This window comes from Chiloscyllium plagiosum, unplaced genomic scaffold, assembly GCF_037043375.1.
Source record: "Chiloscyllium plagiosum isolate Xiang-an unplaced genomic scaffold, Cpla_swu_hap1 HiC_scaffold_4, whole genome shotgun sequence".
In the NCBI taxonomy this organism is placed as follows: Eukaryota; Metazoa; Chordata; class Chondrichthyes; order Orectolobiformes; family Hemiscylliidae; genus Chiloscyllium; species Chiloscyllium plagiosum.
In genome coordinates this window covers 5370488-5387601 of record NW_028270142.1, presented here as the reverse complement: position 1 = coordinate 5387601, position 17114 = coordinate 5370488, and the positions used below count along the sequence as shown (strand labels likewise).

The 17114-nt window shown below is 40.4% G+C and overlaps 1 protein-coding gene across 4 annotated transcripts in view; it reads left to right on the top strand.

Moving 5' to 3' along the window:
• The window catches only part of LOC148150072 (uncharacterized), a 171485-nt gene that overhangs the window by 96895 nt on the left and 57476 nt on the right, over positions 1-17114 (top strand). For 2 of the 4 annotated variants that reach the window (XM_087985805.1, XM_087985806.1), the window contains exons 1-2: positions 2188-2298; positions 7507-7596. In XM_087985805.1, coding sequence (XP_087841931.1) covers positions 2209-2298; positions 7507-7596 — 180 coding nt within the window. In that variant the 5' untranslated portion in view covers positions 2188-2208. Of the gene's footprint in view, positions 1-2187; positions 2299-7506; positions 7597-17114 lie in introns of those variants that run through there. The other 2 variants (XM_087985808.1, XM_087985807.1) reach the window with 1 other exon arrangement.

Here is a 17114-nt window from a genome sequence, read left to right as displayed (position 1 = left end):
AAAACAAACATTTTATAGAGAATCTTAACCTATAATTTATATTTAGTTAATGGCTTCTTGTTAAAGTACAATTGTTAAAGTAACTTCACAGAATTATAGATATCTAAGATGCTTAACGCTGACTAAACTAAAACTCATACATTTTTTCTTATGTAGTTATCAGTTAAGATATAAAGTTAAGAAGATATCAGTGTAATGACACTGCTGACATGGTATAAATGAGAGCATGCAAAATTCAAAATGCTTCGTGATTAGAGTGAAGATTAACCCGGCATTTTCCATCACACTCATTTCCAATTGTGTGTAAAATGTCCAGAATTATAAGTTAATCTACAGAAGTGACTTGTGCTGAATTACATTTAATGCTTAATTCATACTAGCTGCACGAATGAGTTTTACAGAAATAATTGACACGATTTGATGCCCTTGGTGGATTTTTTAAGACTTTGGGAATGGGTAGGTCAGTGATGCTGTTGTGCATACAGTGTTTCAAATGGGGTCAGGCAATGTGACACCAGACCCAGGGCCGTTCAATTGGAATTGGCTTAAATACACCTGACACTACCCTACTCATACATACAAAGAATAGCATGTGTAGCACTGGCTGTGAGGAACCTTATTTACAAAAGCACGCAATAAGAATTTAATATGATGCTTGCAATGCAATGGATAGGAGTGGGTTAATTGCATCCGACATCCCTACGCCTGATTTCATGGACTATCCTATTAGAGAAGGAATTCCTCCTTATCTCGGTCTTACATGTCCACTGGTCCTAGGTTCTCCCACAAGGAGAAGCAACCCCTCCACATATGTCAAAGAACTTACCGTCCATGCTTCAATAAAGTCACCCCTTATTCTTCTAAACTCTGGTGAGTACAAGCTCACCTACTCAAATTGTCTTCATAAAAATATTTCTCCATGCCAGCATTAACTGAGTAAATCACTTGTACCAATATGAATAATGGCAACTTAATTCCCTGTTTCCTAAATCTCTAGCCCTAATGAGATGTCCTTAAAACTTGGCACCGGGGAGGCAATACACCTTTTGGGACTCATGCCAATGGCTGCATAGAACATTATCTTTATCCCAAATGATATTGTCCCCTAGAACCACTAAATTCCTATTGTCACCTTCTATGTGAACATCTCCCTATACTGTATTGTCACTCTCCCTGTGGACCCCATTCTCATTCATACAGCTTGTGTGAACCTCATAACCACTGGACAATTACAGGGTCTAAGGCTCCTTTAAACCTAACCCTTGTGTCCCCATACCTGTCACAATCTCATGTCCCTGGTCATGAATTTATCTAATCTGAGGTGTTTGGTCACCTCCTGCGGCAAAGGGTCGAGATAATTTCCGCTGATGGATGTGATACAATGTCTGCAATTCAAACTCTGATTTTGATCAAAAATTGCCCAAACTTTAAAGACTTGCTGCAGATGAGTTCACTTTGGTGTCCATCTGCTCCCACATGCTGCAGCACCAACACATCACTTGACCTGCTATTCCTATGGTATTTTGTTTGATTTTGTTCATTAATCACTTTAGTATCCCTACTATCTATCCTTTATTCTATTTCGTTTTGCACCAGCATCAATGTTATACCTAACAAGCTATTTTTAAAGAAAACAAGCCAACCAACTGGAGACCTCAATACAGTCTAAATACCTCAGTTTTACCTTAAAGCCTAACAATATTCACCAATGCTACGAATCAAATCAATTGTTTTCTCATGGAATAGCAACCAGATCTTCCTATCTTCCTCCACTTAATTCTTTGGGATGTTCAACTCCTTTTATGTAAATCATACTCTCAAGCACTATGTTCTGCTAAATTGGCTACATATAAATGCTCCCATCAAAGATGTGAGCCCTTACTGGTGATACAGTTTCAACTGATTCTTAAGTTATCTGCATTTCCACTGAAATCCTTGAAACAAAAAGCCTACTTAAGGCTAGCACTGACAAAATGTAAACTGTAGATTTCAGATTAATAACAACTGTAAATTACAAACTAAACTGGGCTAAATTAGTTTTGCACAAATTACACATGTGGATTTTCGTACAAAGTAAACACACACATTCAGTCCTAACTTGAACTGAGTTTGCTAATAGAGAGTTCATCATGTATTAGTGCCTGCTGAATGTATGTCCCACGATACCACCTTGTATTTCTCCAGGGACCAGCGCACCACATTTCAGCAATGATCAAGGAGAACTGGTTCAATGTACCCCGGGTCAACAGGGAGCCAGATTCGGAGCATGTCATCTGTTACAAGATCACCCATAAGCAGGTAGCACCTTGAGGTGAAAACCTTGTGATAATTGAGATCATTTCCTCTGTCAACTTTTCAACATCTTCCAGTTAACAGGGTTTAGCTGCAGTAACAACCAATGTGCAGTGTATATGAAAGCCAAGCAGGGGACTGATGTATCAGTTAGCACGGCAAGCAATTTCATAAACTTTATTTTTTGAACAACACCATACATGACATGGCCATTGACCATCAATGAGCAGTTACGAAACATTCTATGAACTTGAATTAACTCTACAATTTAAGGAGATTCAGCCTCACATGGTTAATGAGGCTGAATCTCCTTAAATTGTAGAGTTAATTCAAGTTCATAGAATGTTTTTGGATAATTAGGGATACCAGCATATCCTGGAGCTGTCCAGACCATGGGCTGTTCTAGACATGGTATTATGCAATGAGATAGGATTAATTAATGATCTCATAGTGAATATTCCCCAGGTAGCAATTACTATAATAATATTGAATTTTATATCCAGTTTGAGGGATAGAGGACTGAATCTGGGACTATTTTAAAAATTTAAATGAGGGCAATTAAGAGATAATGGAAGCAGAGCTGGCTAAAGACAATTGGTCGATTAAACTAAAGGATACATTTAGTATATGATATTTAAGTGACAGATATTTAAAAGGATTTTTCAGAATCCACAGTATAGATACATTCTAAAGATACAAAGAAGTCCAAGGGAGGAACCCACCATTTTAGGTTAACTAGAAAGGTTAGAAAAAGCATATAAGTGCAAATATTAGGTGGCAGGCCTGAAGATTGGACACAATATAAAGACATCAAGGAATGGCCATACAAATAATAAGGAATGAAAAATTAAAGTACAAACGAAAGCTAACCAGAAATGTAAAAACAGATAAGACTATAAGACATAGAAGCAGAAATCAGGCCATTCAGCCCATTGAGTCTGCTCCCCCATTCATTCATGGCTGAAATGTCGATTTTCCTGCTCCTTGGATGCTGCTTGACCTGCTGTGCTTTTCCAGCACTACTCTAATCCAGACTCAGGTTTCCAGCATCTGCAGTCCTCGTTTTTACCCCTGATAAATTTCTCAACCCCATTCTCCCACTTTCTCCCTGTAACCCTTGATACTCAAGAACCTATCTATCTCAGTCTAAAATGACCTGCCCTCCACAGCCTTCTGTGGGAGTGAATTCCATAGATTCCTCACTCTCTGGCTGAAGAAGTTTCTCCTTATCTCCGTTCTAAAAGGTTTTTCCCTTTACTCTAAAGCTGTGCCCTCAGGTTCTAGTCTCTCTTACCAATGGAAACATCTTCCCAACACCTACTCTGTGCAGGCCATTCAGTATTCTAGTAGAATTAAGTATCGATCCTATAGAAAGTAAGTCAGAAGAATTAATAATGGGAAATGGATGGCAGTTTTGAATTAAATATGTTTTTTGCATTGCTCTCACTATCAAGGATTCAAGAATTCAAGTAACCCCATCTTGGGAGAAACTATAAATCAGGAAATGGAATAGAGGGAGAAACTCAGGAAAATTACAAATACCAGATAAGTGGTAAATTGTTGGAGCCGTGAGCTGACTGTTGCCTAGGTTCTAATGGGCTTTATTCAAGAGTCTTAAAAGAAATTGATGCTGAGATGATTGATGTATTAAGTTTACCTTTCCAAAATTTTGGTAAGATTGCTTTGGATTTGAAGATAGCAGACGTAACTCCTTTAATCCAAAATGTAGGAAACCACAGGTCAGTCATCTTAATATCTGTCTTAGGTTAAATGTTGAAAGTTATTATTAAAGGTATTACAGGAGGGCATGTGCATAAAGTCAAAGTAATCAGGCGGAGTCGACATGGTTTCGTGAACAGGAAATCATGTTTAACCATTCTATTGGCATTCTTTGAGAAAACATCATGTGCTGTGGATAATGGAGAACCAGTGAAGATATTACCAGTACATTTCCAGAAGGCACTTAATAAAGTACCACATTAAAAATTTATTGTGGAAAATTAAAGGGCATGGTGTGAGCTAACAATTTGGTAGAGATAGAAGATTTACTTTCTGACAGGAAACAGACAGTCAGCCTAAGTGGGTCATAAGTTGGCAAGATGTAATAAGTGGTATGCCACAGAGAACGGGTGTTGGGACTTTCTGTTAATAATTTATGTAAATGTCTTGGATGAAGGAATGGAAGTTATGGTTGCCAAATTTCTGGTAGCACAAATTTAAATCGGAAAGTTAGTTATGACGATGTAAGGAGGTTACATAAAGATATAGGTAGACTAAGCGAGTGGGCAAAAATCTGACAAATGGTATGTAACGTGGAAGAATTTGATATTGTACAATTTCGTGGGAACAATAAAGAAGAAACATTTTGCTTAAATGGAAAGTGATTGCAGAACTTTAAGATGCCGAGGGAAATGAGTGTGCTAATGCATGAACGGTTAAAGGTTAATAAGCAGGTATTGGATTAGTATGTAAGGGCTATTGAATACAAAAGTAGAGAGGTTCTTCTTCAGTTATGAAGTTCAGTGTTGAGACCACATCTGGAGTACAGAATGAAGTATTGGTCATCTTATTTAGGAAGAATATAAATGCATTAGAAATGATTCAGAGAAGATTTACCAAATGAAAACATGGGTTGTCTTATGTGGAAAAGTTGGAGAGACTAGGCCAGTGTCTACTTGTATTTTGAAGAATTTAAGGTGACTTGATTGAAACATATCAGATATTGAAAGACATTACTCTTTTGGGCAAATCATGGTCTACATGTCATTGTTTAACTGTACAAAACAGAATTGAAGCAAATGTGTTTTCTCTCAGAAAGCTGTGAACCTTCCAAACCCTCTTCCTGAAAAGACATTGGAACCGGAATTCTTCAATATTTTTAAGGTAGAAGTTGACAGATTCTTGATATGTAAAGGGTGAAAGTTTATCAGAGGTAGACAGGAAGGTGGATTTGAGGTTACAATATAAATAGTGAAGCAGGCTTGAAGGGTTGAATGGCCTACTCCTGCTCTCTGTAAACCTTGCCTGCAGATGATTTGTACAATTTTCATCCAGATTGAACTGGAGGTTTGTCAGCTACGGCTGATTAGGTTGGCTTTGTGTATTGTTGGCGATAGTGTGGACTGCAGATGCTGGAAAGTCAGAGTTGATAAAATGTGGATCTTGAAAAAGCACAGCAGGTTAGGCAGCATCAGAAGAGCAGGAGATTCGACGTCTTGGGGCTGGGCCATGTCCTGATGAAGGGCCCTGCCCAAAACATCAACTCTTCTGTTCTTCTGATGCTGCTTGACCCTTTGTGCATTGTTGGCAGGGGTCCTGTGGGATTGGAGCTGAGCCCAAAACATTTCCCTGCCCTTCATTGTAAACATTAAAAAGGTTATTTTATATTGGGTTCAATTTCCCACTTCATCCACTGCCTGTTTCTATTTTAGTGCCTCCATTTACCGAACTATAACCTGTTTTGTATTGTGCATCAAGCTGACTAACAATCAGGTTACAAATATCCATCCTCATTTCAAATAAGACATTTCAGGTCGCATAAAGATTGAATGTTTGTGTTAAACACTTGATGTAGATCTCGGTCTCTGAACTGACAGAACAACAAATCCTCCAGTCATCTTTGAATTGATATCCAACAAACCAATTTGGATATTGCTCTAATATGATCAATATTAGAGAAGCAATAGAGAGAACTCTGCGCTGACGGAGGTGAGATCCAGAACTTGTAATAATTGTTTTCATGCCAAGGATGCTGCATAAAACAAACATTCATGTTCTCATTTTCCAACTGTACTTGCACACACCAATGCTTAACGAGGTCTATGTGGGTGCAGAAATGCACCTGAATTTGTGCTATTGGTTGTCATTACTTAGCAAGTTTTGAGAAGATTTGTAGCTCAGGTTGAGGTTCTGGATGCAGGTTTGCTCGTGGAGCTGGAAGGTTAATTTCCAGATGTTTGATCACCCTACTAGGTAACATCTTCAGTGGGCCTCCAGGTGAAGCACTGTACATGCTTCCTGCTTTCTATTTATATGTTTGGGTTTCTTTGGGTTGGTGATGTCATTTACTGTCATGATGTCATTTCCTGTTCTTTTTCTCAGGGATGTGGTAGATGAGGACTAACTCAATGTGTTTGTTGATAGAGTTACGCCCTGAGAAAAAGAACAGGAAATGACATCACCCAAACATATAAGTAGAAAGCAGGAATCGTGCACAGTTCTTCGCCTGGAGGCCCACTGAAGATGTTACCTAGTAGGGCGACGAAACGTTTTGAAATGAACCTTCCAGCTCAGCGAGCTAACCTACATCCAGTTGTCATTACTAACAAGCTGAGTTTTCAGTTGAATCTTCTATCTTTTCTGTTGATAAATTACTTGCTGCTTGTGTTTTGTATTTATTGTATAATTGCTAACTATTAGTGGCCAGCAGTACAATCCATTGTTCTTAGTCCTCCTCAGATAATCACATTTGCTTGAGAGTGCTGGTCAGCTGCCTTACCTTTTCCTTTTCCAGCTTTTCCATCAGGTTTGTCTCAGGATCTGGTCCTGATTTCCAGTACATGGCCAATGTAGCACAGTTACACTCTTTGGCATTGAATCAACACTAATGCCATTGTTTGGGTTGAAACTTTAAGTACTTTGTTCTGTCAAATAAGGCTCAGGGTATTACAGAGGTGCCTTATTTGAGTCTCAGTATTTCTTTTGCATGATTTTTGTTCTAATTTCAGCATGGTATATCAGGGCGATAATAGTATATTAATCAGCTTTATGTTTGATCTTCATCACAGAGCATTAGCCCAATTCTATTGTATATCCCATATTTTGATTGTTCCAATTTTGATGGCAGCGCATTTTAGCTTCCTGAAACCTATCTCTATGTCCAAACCTTCAGTCATCTGTCCTATTATTCCTTACTGTAGCTCAATGTTGAAGTTTGTTGCATAACAGTAAAATGACTTAGAAGGACATTTTACTGCACTAAAGATACTACAGTAACATAAGTTGTTATCAATCAATACCTATTTCTTCTTGCATTTTTCATTTTGCTGATATCCTACATATTGCCCACCTTCTGGTGGAAATGATGCTGTTCAGGTGTGCTGCTGTCTTATGCATTCTGTTTGTGAAGCCTGTACATTACTCAGTACAGTGTTCAGTTGTTCTGTGCTTTATTATTCATCCTGTTTACTAATGATGCTGTCTGTGCCTGATTAGTTTAGCCTGGATGTGGACTCAGAGAAAAGCAAACAAAACTGCAGCAGGAGCCAGAAACAAGAGAAGCATGAAGGAGACATCATAAACATGGTGAATAAAATTTGCCACATTTATGTCATCATTTTACAGGTCTGTGAAGTATAACACATACAGAGAACCTTAATGAAAAGTGTAAATCTGTAGACACCTGCACCTCTCTTTTCCTCACCTGGAAATGCTGTGTGCTCGAGGTATTTGGAGTTAAAGGTCTACTTAATCAACAGATATCATCTGAATGTAGCACTGATATTTAAGAAGGAGATATCTGTGCATAGTCTCAGGGCAGATGGTGAGCGAAAATTTAAGCAACTCACATAAGGAATGTTTACATTTGATATGGTGGTTGCGAGCTCTCAAAAAAATGCTTCCAGCTAAAGGAAAGTATGATGATTAAATTATATAAATTCCATCAGCAATGCCAGGGAAATTTTCAGCACATTAAAAAAAACATGACAGCACTGTGTGTATATTTGGTGCAATAACTAATGAACTAATTTGTGACAAATTAATTGAAAAGACTTCGGGGCTGAATCTTATGTTTTTATGGATAGGTCCAACTTGAGTTGGATTTAATTTTGAGGATTCATTATCTTTAGAAGCCTGTGGTGCAGCCAGATAAGCACTGTCAGTCCAGCGCTGCTTTGCACGGTTACTGACACTTCCCCAACCTGTGGTACTCTGCTTTGTGGGCAGGGAGCTGGGATACTGCACAGGTGAGATTTCCTCTTCCCCCAGAGATAGCAGGGGAGGCCACGACACCATATAATACCAATCTGGTCTAAAGTTACCACTGGATTAAAGTAATTTCAATTGTCTGGAGGAGTGCCTGGCACTGTCGGTAAAAGATGAACCTCAACTTCTCTTCAATCCCTCACACTCACTCTATCTCTGTCTCTGCTACTGCACCCACTTCCAAGACACATGCTCCAACTCTCTTGCCTGCAACATTCTCGTTCACTCGCACCGACCCATCCCAGCCCCTGATGCCACTAACATTGAATGCCCTCTGTGCTCCCCACTCCCTCACTTGGGACACCACCCCACCTACACCAACAGTAACAGCTGTGCGCCCATTTTTTAATCTCCCATATTACCTGCTTCTCTCCTTCTGTGAAGAAATCAGCCACAGTAGGGCAGAAAGAATTGAGGCGAGTGGTTAGCTAGCCCTCGTTCGATTCATTTGCTCTTCTGAAGTGAATATCCAGACTCCAACCCAAGCAGGGCCTGGACTGGTACCTGAGGCTGTCATTGACGTGCTGTGTTGGGATTCCCTGAGCATACCCTTCTTGACTTGACTGAGAGCTGCTGACAGCCATCAAAAGTTTCCTGGATCTGTGCTTGCACTAAGCAGCATGGCAAGACAGCAGTGATGTGAAAGGTATCTCTCAGGCTGAGGGGACACAGCACAGAAAGACAAGGCAAGGATGCTATGAGCATCAAGATATCATCAAAGTGAGTGAGGCTATTGCAAGGAGCAAGGATCCCAGATGGAGAGATAGCCCGGTGCAGTCCCTGAGCCTGGGGGGTGGGGGATGTGGGGGGATGGGAGGTGTGAGTTGGTGGCAGGGAGTATCAGAGCACTCAGTGTCCTTGTTGCAGTGAGGGTTACAGTGAGAGTTCCCAAGGGACAGCACTGAAGGGCAGAGTGTCCTGTTACTGTCTCAGAGACAATCCAGGAGGGTGGCTGGCACATGTCCGATACCAATGTCCATGGACTTGGGTTACTTATTGCTGGTACCCATGGGGTGCACCCTGAAATGTTAGTGCCCAGTTTAGAGGTGATTTGAACCAACCAGAGAGCTTAATCCACCAGTTGGTCACTGCTGTTTCCATGTTGAGCTTTGTCTAGAAGCGGAATGTTGAATATTAATGAGATGAGTTGTGGAGTTAAAAGGGAGTTTAATGCATTATCCTCATCAACTGACATTTCAATCCTGCCATACTGCTTGTGAAAAGTATCACAGGAGGTGCACATTGCTCCTGAAGCTGAGATCAGCCTCATCCTGCTTCTCTTCTGATTTTGCTGAACATTTTGTCATAGCCCACACTGCTCAGACCCTATAAGGTTTCAACCTTCACTTCCATGGATGAGAATGTATCTCCTCATGGAAGTCAATGATTTAACCATGGAAAAGGAGATCTGAATTTGTAATTGTCATTGTTGACTCAAAGAAGTTCTGCAGAAATGTACCTTTGGACTCAGGTCTACAGACAGAGTTTGTCCAGCCAGCTCACATGTAGGGGAACACATTAAAAAGATCTCAATATTATCATCGAGTCAGGCCCCATCATGGTCAGATAACTTCAGAATGGTGCCTGAATTATGAAAGTACTCATTCAATCACAACGTCATGTGCAGCTTAAGGGAAAAATAGTGATATAGCTTAGAGGTGGAATAATTTCACAAAAGTATATACTTTGAAGAAGAGGACTTCATTGAGTCAACACAGAGAGGATTCTTTTCCTGAGAGTAAGGTATGGCATGTGTATATCATTATGAAAGGAAAAACACCAGGTCCTTTTAAGAATTGATTGAGATTGCAGACATGTCAGTATTGTCTCTCATCAATATTGACACAGAATTATCTCTGTTTAACACCTATTGAACTGTATTGATTGTAATGGGGTCAACCAGGTGGACCACATAGAATATGAGTTCCCTGATTGGGGCTGTTAACCTCGTCTAATCAGGGAGCCCTGGCTGACAGATATAAACAGAAGTGTAGAACATCCTGTTCACTCTGAGATCTGGCTCTGAGGGAGCTGGATCAGTGTCAACAACTCTCCACATGCAAATGAAAGGTGACTTGGTTATTGGATACCATCCCCTGTGTTGTTATTTCATGAATCGTAGGTACTTTCCACAAATTTCGCTCACTCATGAGGCAAGCAAACTTTGGGGTTGTGATGACTCAGTTTTCCAGGTTTAGAAATGCTGTGGTCCACTATAGAAATGTCAATCTAGGGCGGATTCAATTTCCAATGAGCTAAAGGTGGAAGCATTTTGGGCCAGGCCTTTTCAATGGGCTCACATTTTTCATAATGACATGATTAACAATGCAAACTATACATTTCAATATCTTTCCTTCTCTACCAGACTTGGGAAGATTAAAGGGTAGTCTTGTGCACTTTGCATTATTTCAAACAGATTGGAGTACAGGAGCAGAGTAATCTTACTGCAGCTGTACAAGGTGCTGATAAGACCACATCTGGAATACCGAGAGCAGGTTTTGTTTCTTATTTAAGGAACGATATCATTTTGTTGGAGGTAGTTCAGGGAAGGTTAACTAAGATGATTCTGGTATGGAGGGATTGTCTAATGAGCGAAGGCTAAACAGGTTGGGACTCTACTCCCTGGAGTTTAGAAAAATGAGAGGTGATCCCATTGAAGCATAGAGGATTCTTAAGGAGCTTGACAGGGTCAATGCTGAGAGGGTGTTTCCCCTCATGGGGGAGTCTGGGACCAGTGGGCACAGTCTCAGAATAAAGGGGCACCAATTTAAGACTGAGATGAGGAGGAATTTGTTCTGTCAGAGGGTTGTGAGACTTTGAAACTCCTTACCAGAGAAAGCTGTGGAGGCAGAGTCCTTGTGTATGTTTAAGGCTGAGATAGATTTTTGATCAGTCAGGGAACCAAGGATTACAGGGAAAAGGCAGGAAAGTGGCCTAGAGGAATGTTGGACCAGTCATTGATCCTATTAAATTGTGGAGCAGGCTTGAGGGGCTGAATGGCCTACTCGTCTTTCTATCCTTTAAAGTCCTAAAAACACATCAAGTTTGTGAGTTTCGCAACTATTTATAATCATTGCCAAAGTGCCAGAGGAGCTGGAATGACTTGAAGCAGATGGTAATATTGAGTGAATAGACTCATCATCATGTAATCTAGTCATTTCCACACACTAAAATGGTGAACTTAAAGTATGCATCAAACTGAAATTGGTATATAGATTGCTATTTAGAAGAATTCATCAGAAATGTCGTAGCTTGCACTCAATTACAAAACTGTCAATCTATGTTCTGCAATTTTACAGCTGACCCATGGCAACAACTCCAGGTTGATATTTTTGGAGAATTGCAAACGTTTTTGCTTGCTCATGATCTAAACAACAAACAGAAATTAGAACAAATAATTCCAGACACACCACTTCATTGACATTCTGGACAGGTTAATACAAAATGGGGTTTTCCAGAGACTATCACCATAGACAAGGAGCATGTAATTTTTCTGGTCAGTTTGAAAAGTTCACAAGCAAGCTTTGGAATTCATCATCATCTGTCCTTGTGATTCAACCTGTAAATGAATTATAAAAACCGACAATTCAACAAAGACAGTTTGAAAGCTAAATGCAAGAAGCGAAAATATTCCAATGCGCTATTTGTATCTTAACTTTGTGCATTTTGAATCATTTCCCACTCTGCCAGAAAGGTGGCAGCTGAACTTCAGATAAGTTATAACTTTCACAAGCCATTGACAATTCTTAAACAATTATCAGTAAAAGAGAATGTTAGTGTGAGCTGAGAAGAAATCGCAACGAGACAAAGTAAATCAAAAACACATTTCAACATGGAACAGACGCGAGGGAACCCTGAAATTGGAGATTGGGATTGCATCAAAAGACCAGATCAGAATCACAAACTTGCATCACCTCTCTCTATTCGAGGGCAAATCAAGCACTGATACAGCATGAATACTTATCTGTTTAATGCCAACACTAAATGGAATGCAAGATGCTTTATAGGAAATAGACCAGGATCTTTCAGTGATAGTAACTGTGAAGATACATATCTCTTTCTGATGCGTCTCTGTTATATTGATCATTTGCCCCATTGAAATTGATGACAACCTCAAATTTGTAGACTTTTGTACTTAAGAGACTATTTCTATACTTAGAGAAAACAAACAAGCCGAATTCTAAGAAATGACTCAATGTACATGTTTTTTGATCTAGATGGTTTCAGCTTGTTACTGATGACTCAGAGCTCTTCTTCAAATATCCTTTAAGGAAACAATTGACAGCATGAAATCACATTTGTTATTTGCTTCTTCTGTCCAGTGAAGAAACTTTGCCGAGAATCTAATAACTTCGACAGTGTTGGTGGGGAGAACTCTCGACTCAGGATTCTTTTAAATAAAAGTTGGTTGTTCAACAAGTGATGCTTTCAAAAGAAGAGGCATCTGAATGATCTCGCAGCTGTTCTGCTTTTGGCATATGCTTGAAACCAAAGTGAAATATAATAATATTACACCATTTAGAGACTGGGACTGAAATCATAACATGTCAGCAGATGTAGTCCAGAGGCAGCTAGATATAGCCCTCGGGGTGAATGGGATCAAAGGTAATGTGGAGAAAGCAGTTGAGTCTATTGAGCTGGATGATCAGCCATGATCGTGAAGAATGGCAGAGCAGGCTCAAAGGGCTGAATGGCCTCCTCCTGCTCCTATCTTCTGTGGTTCTATGCATTAGATAATTGTCACATTTCTAATGAATGAAGCAATAATTAACTTCAATTCAGCAAAAAGAATTATTAAGTCTGTGCCAAGCACTAATTAATTAAATAAATCATTCACTTGAGTAAATTCTTTTTGCTACCAAAAGGCCACTGACTAGAACAGTGACCTTCCCGAATTTCTTACCCTTAGGCACCAGGACAATACCTCCAGCCTTTTGCAGATCCATGTAGAAGATTCAGAAATACTGCTACAGAATTCATAGTGAGTTGACAGTTTCTTTACACAGATCTTGAGGAGTGTGGTACCGACAGTTTGCAAAGAGAATTTTTTTTTCTTAAAAACGCATTTGACTGGGTGCAAACATGTGTGAACTATCAGTTGGTCAAAATTGTACCTTCAATGTTTGCACCTTGGTGTCTGTGACATCACCAGCAACCCAGTTGATAATGACCAATGCACTGAAGAAATACACTTTGCATCCTTTGCTACTGTTTCTGCAGTTTGACCAAACTGTAATATCATACTAGCCTTTGCAGACAAAGACTATCCTACAAAAAAAATTCAAAAATAATGGATACAGTGTGCAGATATCATGAAACTGAACACATTCCTAAATTGACTCAAGACATCATAATGGCAAAGGTGAGGACTGCAGATGCTGGAGATCAGAGTCTAGATTAGAGTGGTGCTGGAAAAGCGCAGCAGGCCAGGCAGCATCTGAGGAGCAGGAAAATCGACATTTCGGGCAAAAACCCTTCATTAGGAATCAAGACATCATAATGCACATCTAAATCTACTACATAACAGACAATTTGCACACATTTTGTTGAAGGGAAGTAGTTTGGAGTTGACTTTGTAACAAGTTTTCAAAGCTTAGCTGTTTGTTTAATGCATCAAGGAGTAGTTTTATTTTTCTTCTCCTTACACTTACTGATAAATAAACATGAAGCTACACAAATATATAGGTTCAATTCTTAGAGTGTTGCAAAGTTGGAAGTCTTGCAGATTGGAATGCTGGCCTTTATATCTAGAGGACTGGAGTATACAGATGTAGTTGTGATGCTGTAGCTGTATGCTACCTGACCTTAGGGCTGCTTTCTCATTAGAGAGCTGATTGATGATAGTTTAACCTGAGGTTTACCATGCCTCAGGTGAGAATAGAATAGCAATTGTCACTTGCATTTATGAAAATACAGTGAGCTGGGTCTAAGTCACCACAATTCAGCACTATTTTAATTACAGAATTTCTAAAAATATTTAATGGAGATAATGTTGGAACAAAGTTCACCTGTTGTTCCCTTCATGGCTCCTGCGTTTCTGGAGTGGCTGTAGGACACCGCCACTGAAGGTGCCCCTGAGGCCCTGAAAGCAAGGATTTCTGGACAGGACCCACCATACTGTCACCACCGAAACTGGCACTGAGTCACTACATCACTACCAGAGAAGGAGTAGGTGGACCCAACCAATATTGAAGTCCTGGTCTTCGGGCACCATCTTTGTCAATGGGCCGATACTCCTCTGCCACTGCCTCACCGCTGCCTATGCCAGACTGTCCAATGACCGAATCATGTCTCTCACCGCTGTGTCTACCTCATTGATGTCGTTGTGATGCTCTTGCACCATCACTTCACAGCCACCGGTACTGTACCCAACTAACAAGGTGCCATCTTTTGCCTCTGGGCCGACCTCACCGACCTCACCTCACATTCCCTCTGCCAATGGATCCATTCAACGCCCATGCCCTTGGTTCACCCGAGGTCTGTGCCCTGAATCCATTCAAGGTCCGTGTCCTGGATCTGCCTGAGGTCCATGCCCTGGGTCCACTCAAGGACAGTATCCTGGGCTCTCTGAGCCGCTGATGCAGTCCAAGCTCAGGACGAGGTAAATAAAGAGAATGAAAAGAAAGGAAAAACAAAAAACAAGGAAAAAGAAACATGATTGGAGAGGATGAGTTCCAGCACAGTGGCCCTATTCCGCCGCTATCCTGAGAAGCAGCTCCCCATCCACAATAACAACCAGGGCAGCAATGGCCACACATTGAACAATTCAGGAAGTTATCGAGGGTTTTATGAATCAGGTGACACCCTGGCGATACTGACCCACTGTGACATTGCTCGCAGTCGGGCACAGCCCTGCACTGCCTTCGATGTTCAAGTAGCCCTCACTTCTATGTCCCTGTTTGCCACTCCTACTTAGACAGGAATCTTTGAGGGAGCCAACTTCGTGCAGGTGGGTGTGACTCAGTCACCATCAAGACTGGATCCTACCTACAATTCTGAGTGTCTAAATACAGTGTCAGAGTAAGTGAGGATAATGTGAGTTATACAGTAAAATTATTGATAAGCACAAGGCTGCATTGTTTACTGGAGCTGACCTTCAAAGTTCACAGGCTTGGCACAAGCAATTTTGTTGATTTCCACCTCTAAAATATTTCCCACTTCAATCCACATTGCCCTGCTGACATCAAATCTCATTCACACCTTCATTTCCTTCAGGCTTGAATTCTTCAATTTTGCTTTCCACCTCCTCATGTTCCAACCTTTACAAATTGCAATTCAACCAAACCTTTACAGCAAAATTCCTATTAGATACCACTTTCATATCACCCCAACCTTTCACTATTTCCATGAACTCCCATCCTTCCAGCTTCACATTAAAAGTCCTGAAGTAAGTTTACATTTCTATCTATTGCCTGCCCCTTCAAACACCAGGAACCTGTTTTGCTCTCTGTAGTAACCTGTGCCCTTATTGTCTTGATCACACACTTTGAAATGCTCTTTGTAAACACTTAACTCTTGTTCCTTCTCTTCCTTCCTTCAAAATAGGGCAGCACGATGGCTGAGTGGTTAGCACTGCTGCCTCACAGTGCCAGCAACCTGGGCTCGATTCCAGCTTCAGAAAATTGTCTGTGTGGAGCTTGCATGTTTTCCCTGTGTCTGTGTGGGTTTCTTTCATGTGCTCTGGTTTCCTCCAACGGGTCCAAGGATGTGCACGTTAGGTGAATTGGCCATGCTAAATTGCCCATAGTGTTCAGGAATGTGTAGGTTAGTGCATTAGTCAGGGGCAAATATAGGGTAGGGGAATGGGTCTGGGTGGGCTACTCTTTCAAGGGTCAGTGTGGACTTGTTGGGCTGAAGGGCCTGTTTCCACACTGTAGGGATTCTAATTCTAAAATCCTGCTCATTTCAATTCTCTTAAACCTGTTGTGCAGTCACCTCCTCTAAATTTTTCTCAACAGCATGAAGCACTATGAGTTGGTTATGTGCAATGATTATAGAAATCCAGATAATTCAAAGTAAAATGAGAGAAGATTATTGTTTTTGTATTGTGTGACAGCTTAGTTCCTTGGCTCGGACACTCCTTTCTTAGAAATTTCATGGATTCAAGTTCCACTCCAGTAGTTTGGTCCCCTAATTCAAATCGACATGCCTGAGGAGACAAAGGCAAATTACTGCAGAGGCCAGAAATCTGAGGTAAAAACAGAAAATGCTGGAGATAATCTGCAGATCAATAATATCTGTCATCTGAGTTGCAGAGTTAATATTTCAGGTTCAAGATCTTTCATGAGAATGAAGAAAATTTAGAAATGTTAATAAACTTAAACAAGGAAAATGGGGGGTGGGGAGGGGGAGGTATAAAAAGGACGAGAAAGGGAAAGGCTGTGAAGTTAGGAACAATAATGAGAGAAAAGGACAGGTTGTGCAAGGACAAAGGGAATGAACATGAAAAAGTAACAAAGCAAACCGTGTGTCCAGAGGAGGTGCGAATGTTAGAATGTTGGAAAGCTGCTTCCCAAAAGCAAAAACTGAAGAGAAGTGGAAGTACAATCAAAAGCTGCAAAGAAAAAAGAAACAAACTATAAGCAGAAGTTCAGCTCTGAAATTGTTGATGATTTGGATGAAAATGTAAGTGGCCTGATTAGCAAGTTTGCAGATGACATGAAAATTGGTGGAATTGTGGATAATGGGGAAGGTTATCAAAGGATTCAGGTAAATATCATACACATGGTGGGAAATATATAACTTGTTTGCTGATTGAATGATATAATGCCTGAATGCATTAATGATAATCGCCAGTGAGATAGATATACTGTTAGCTTTGATTGTATCCGTTATTT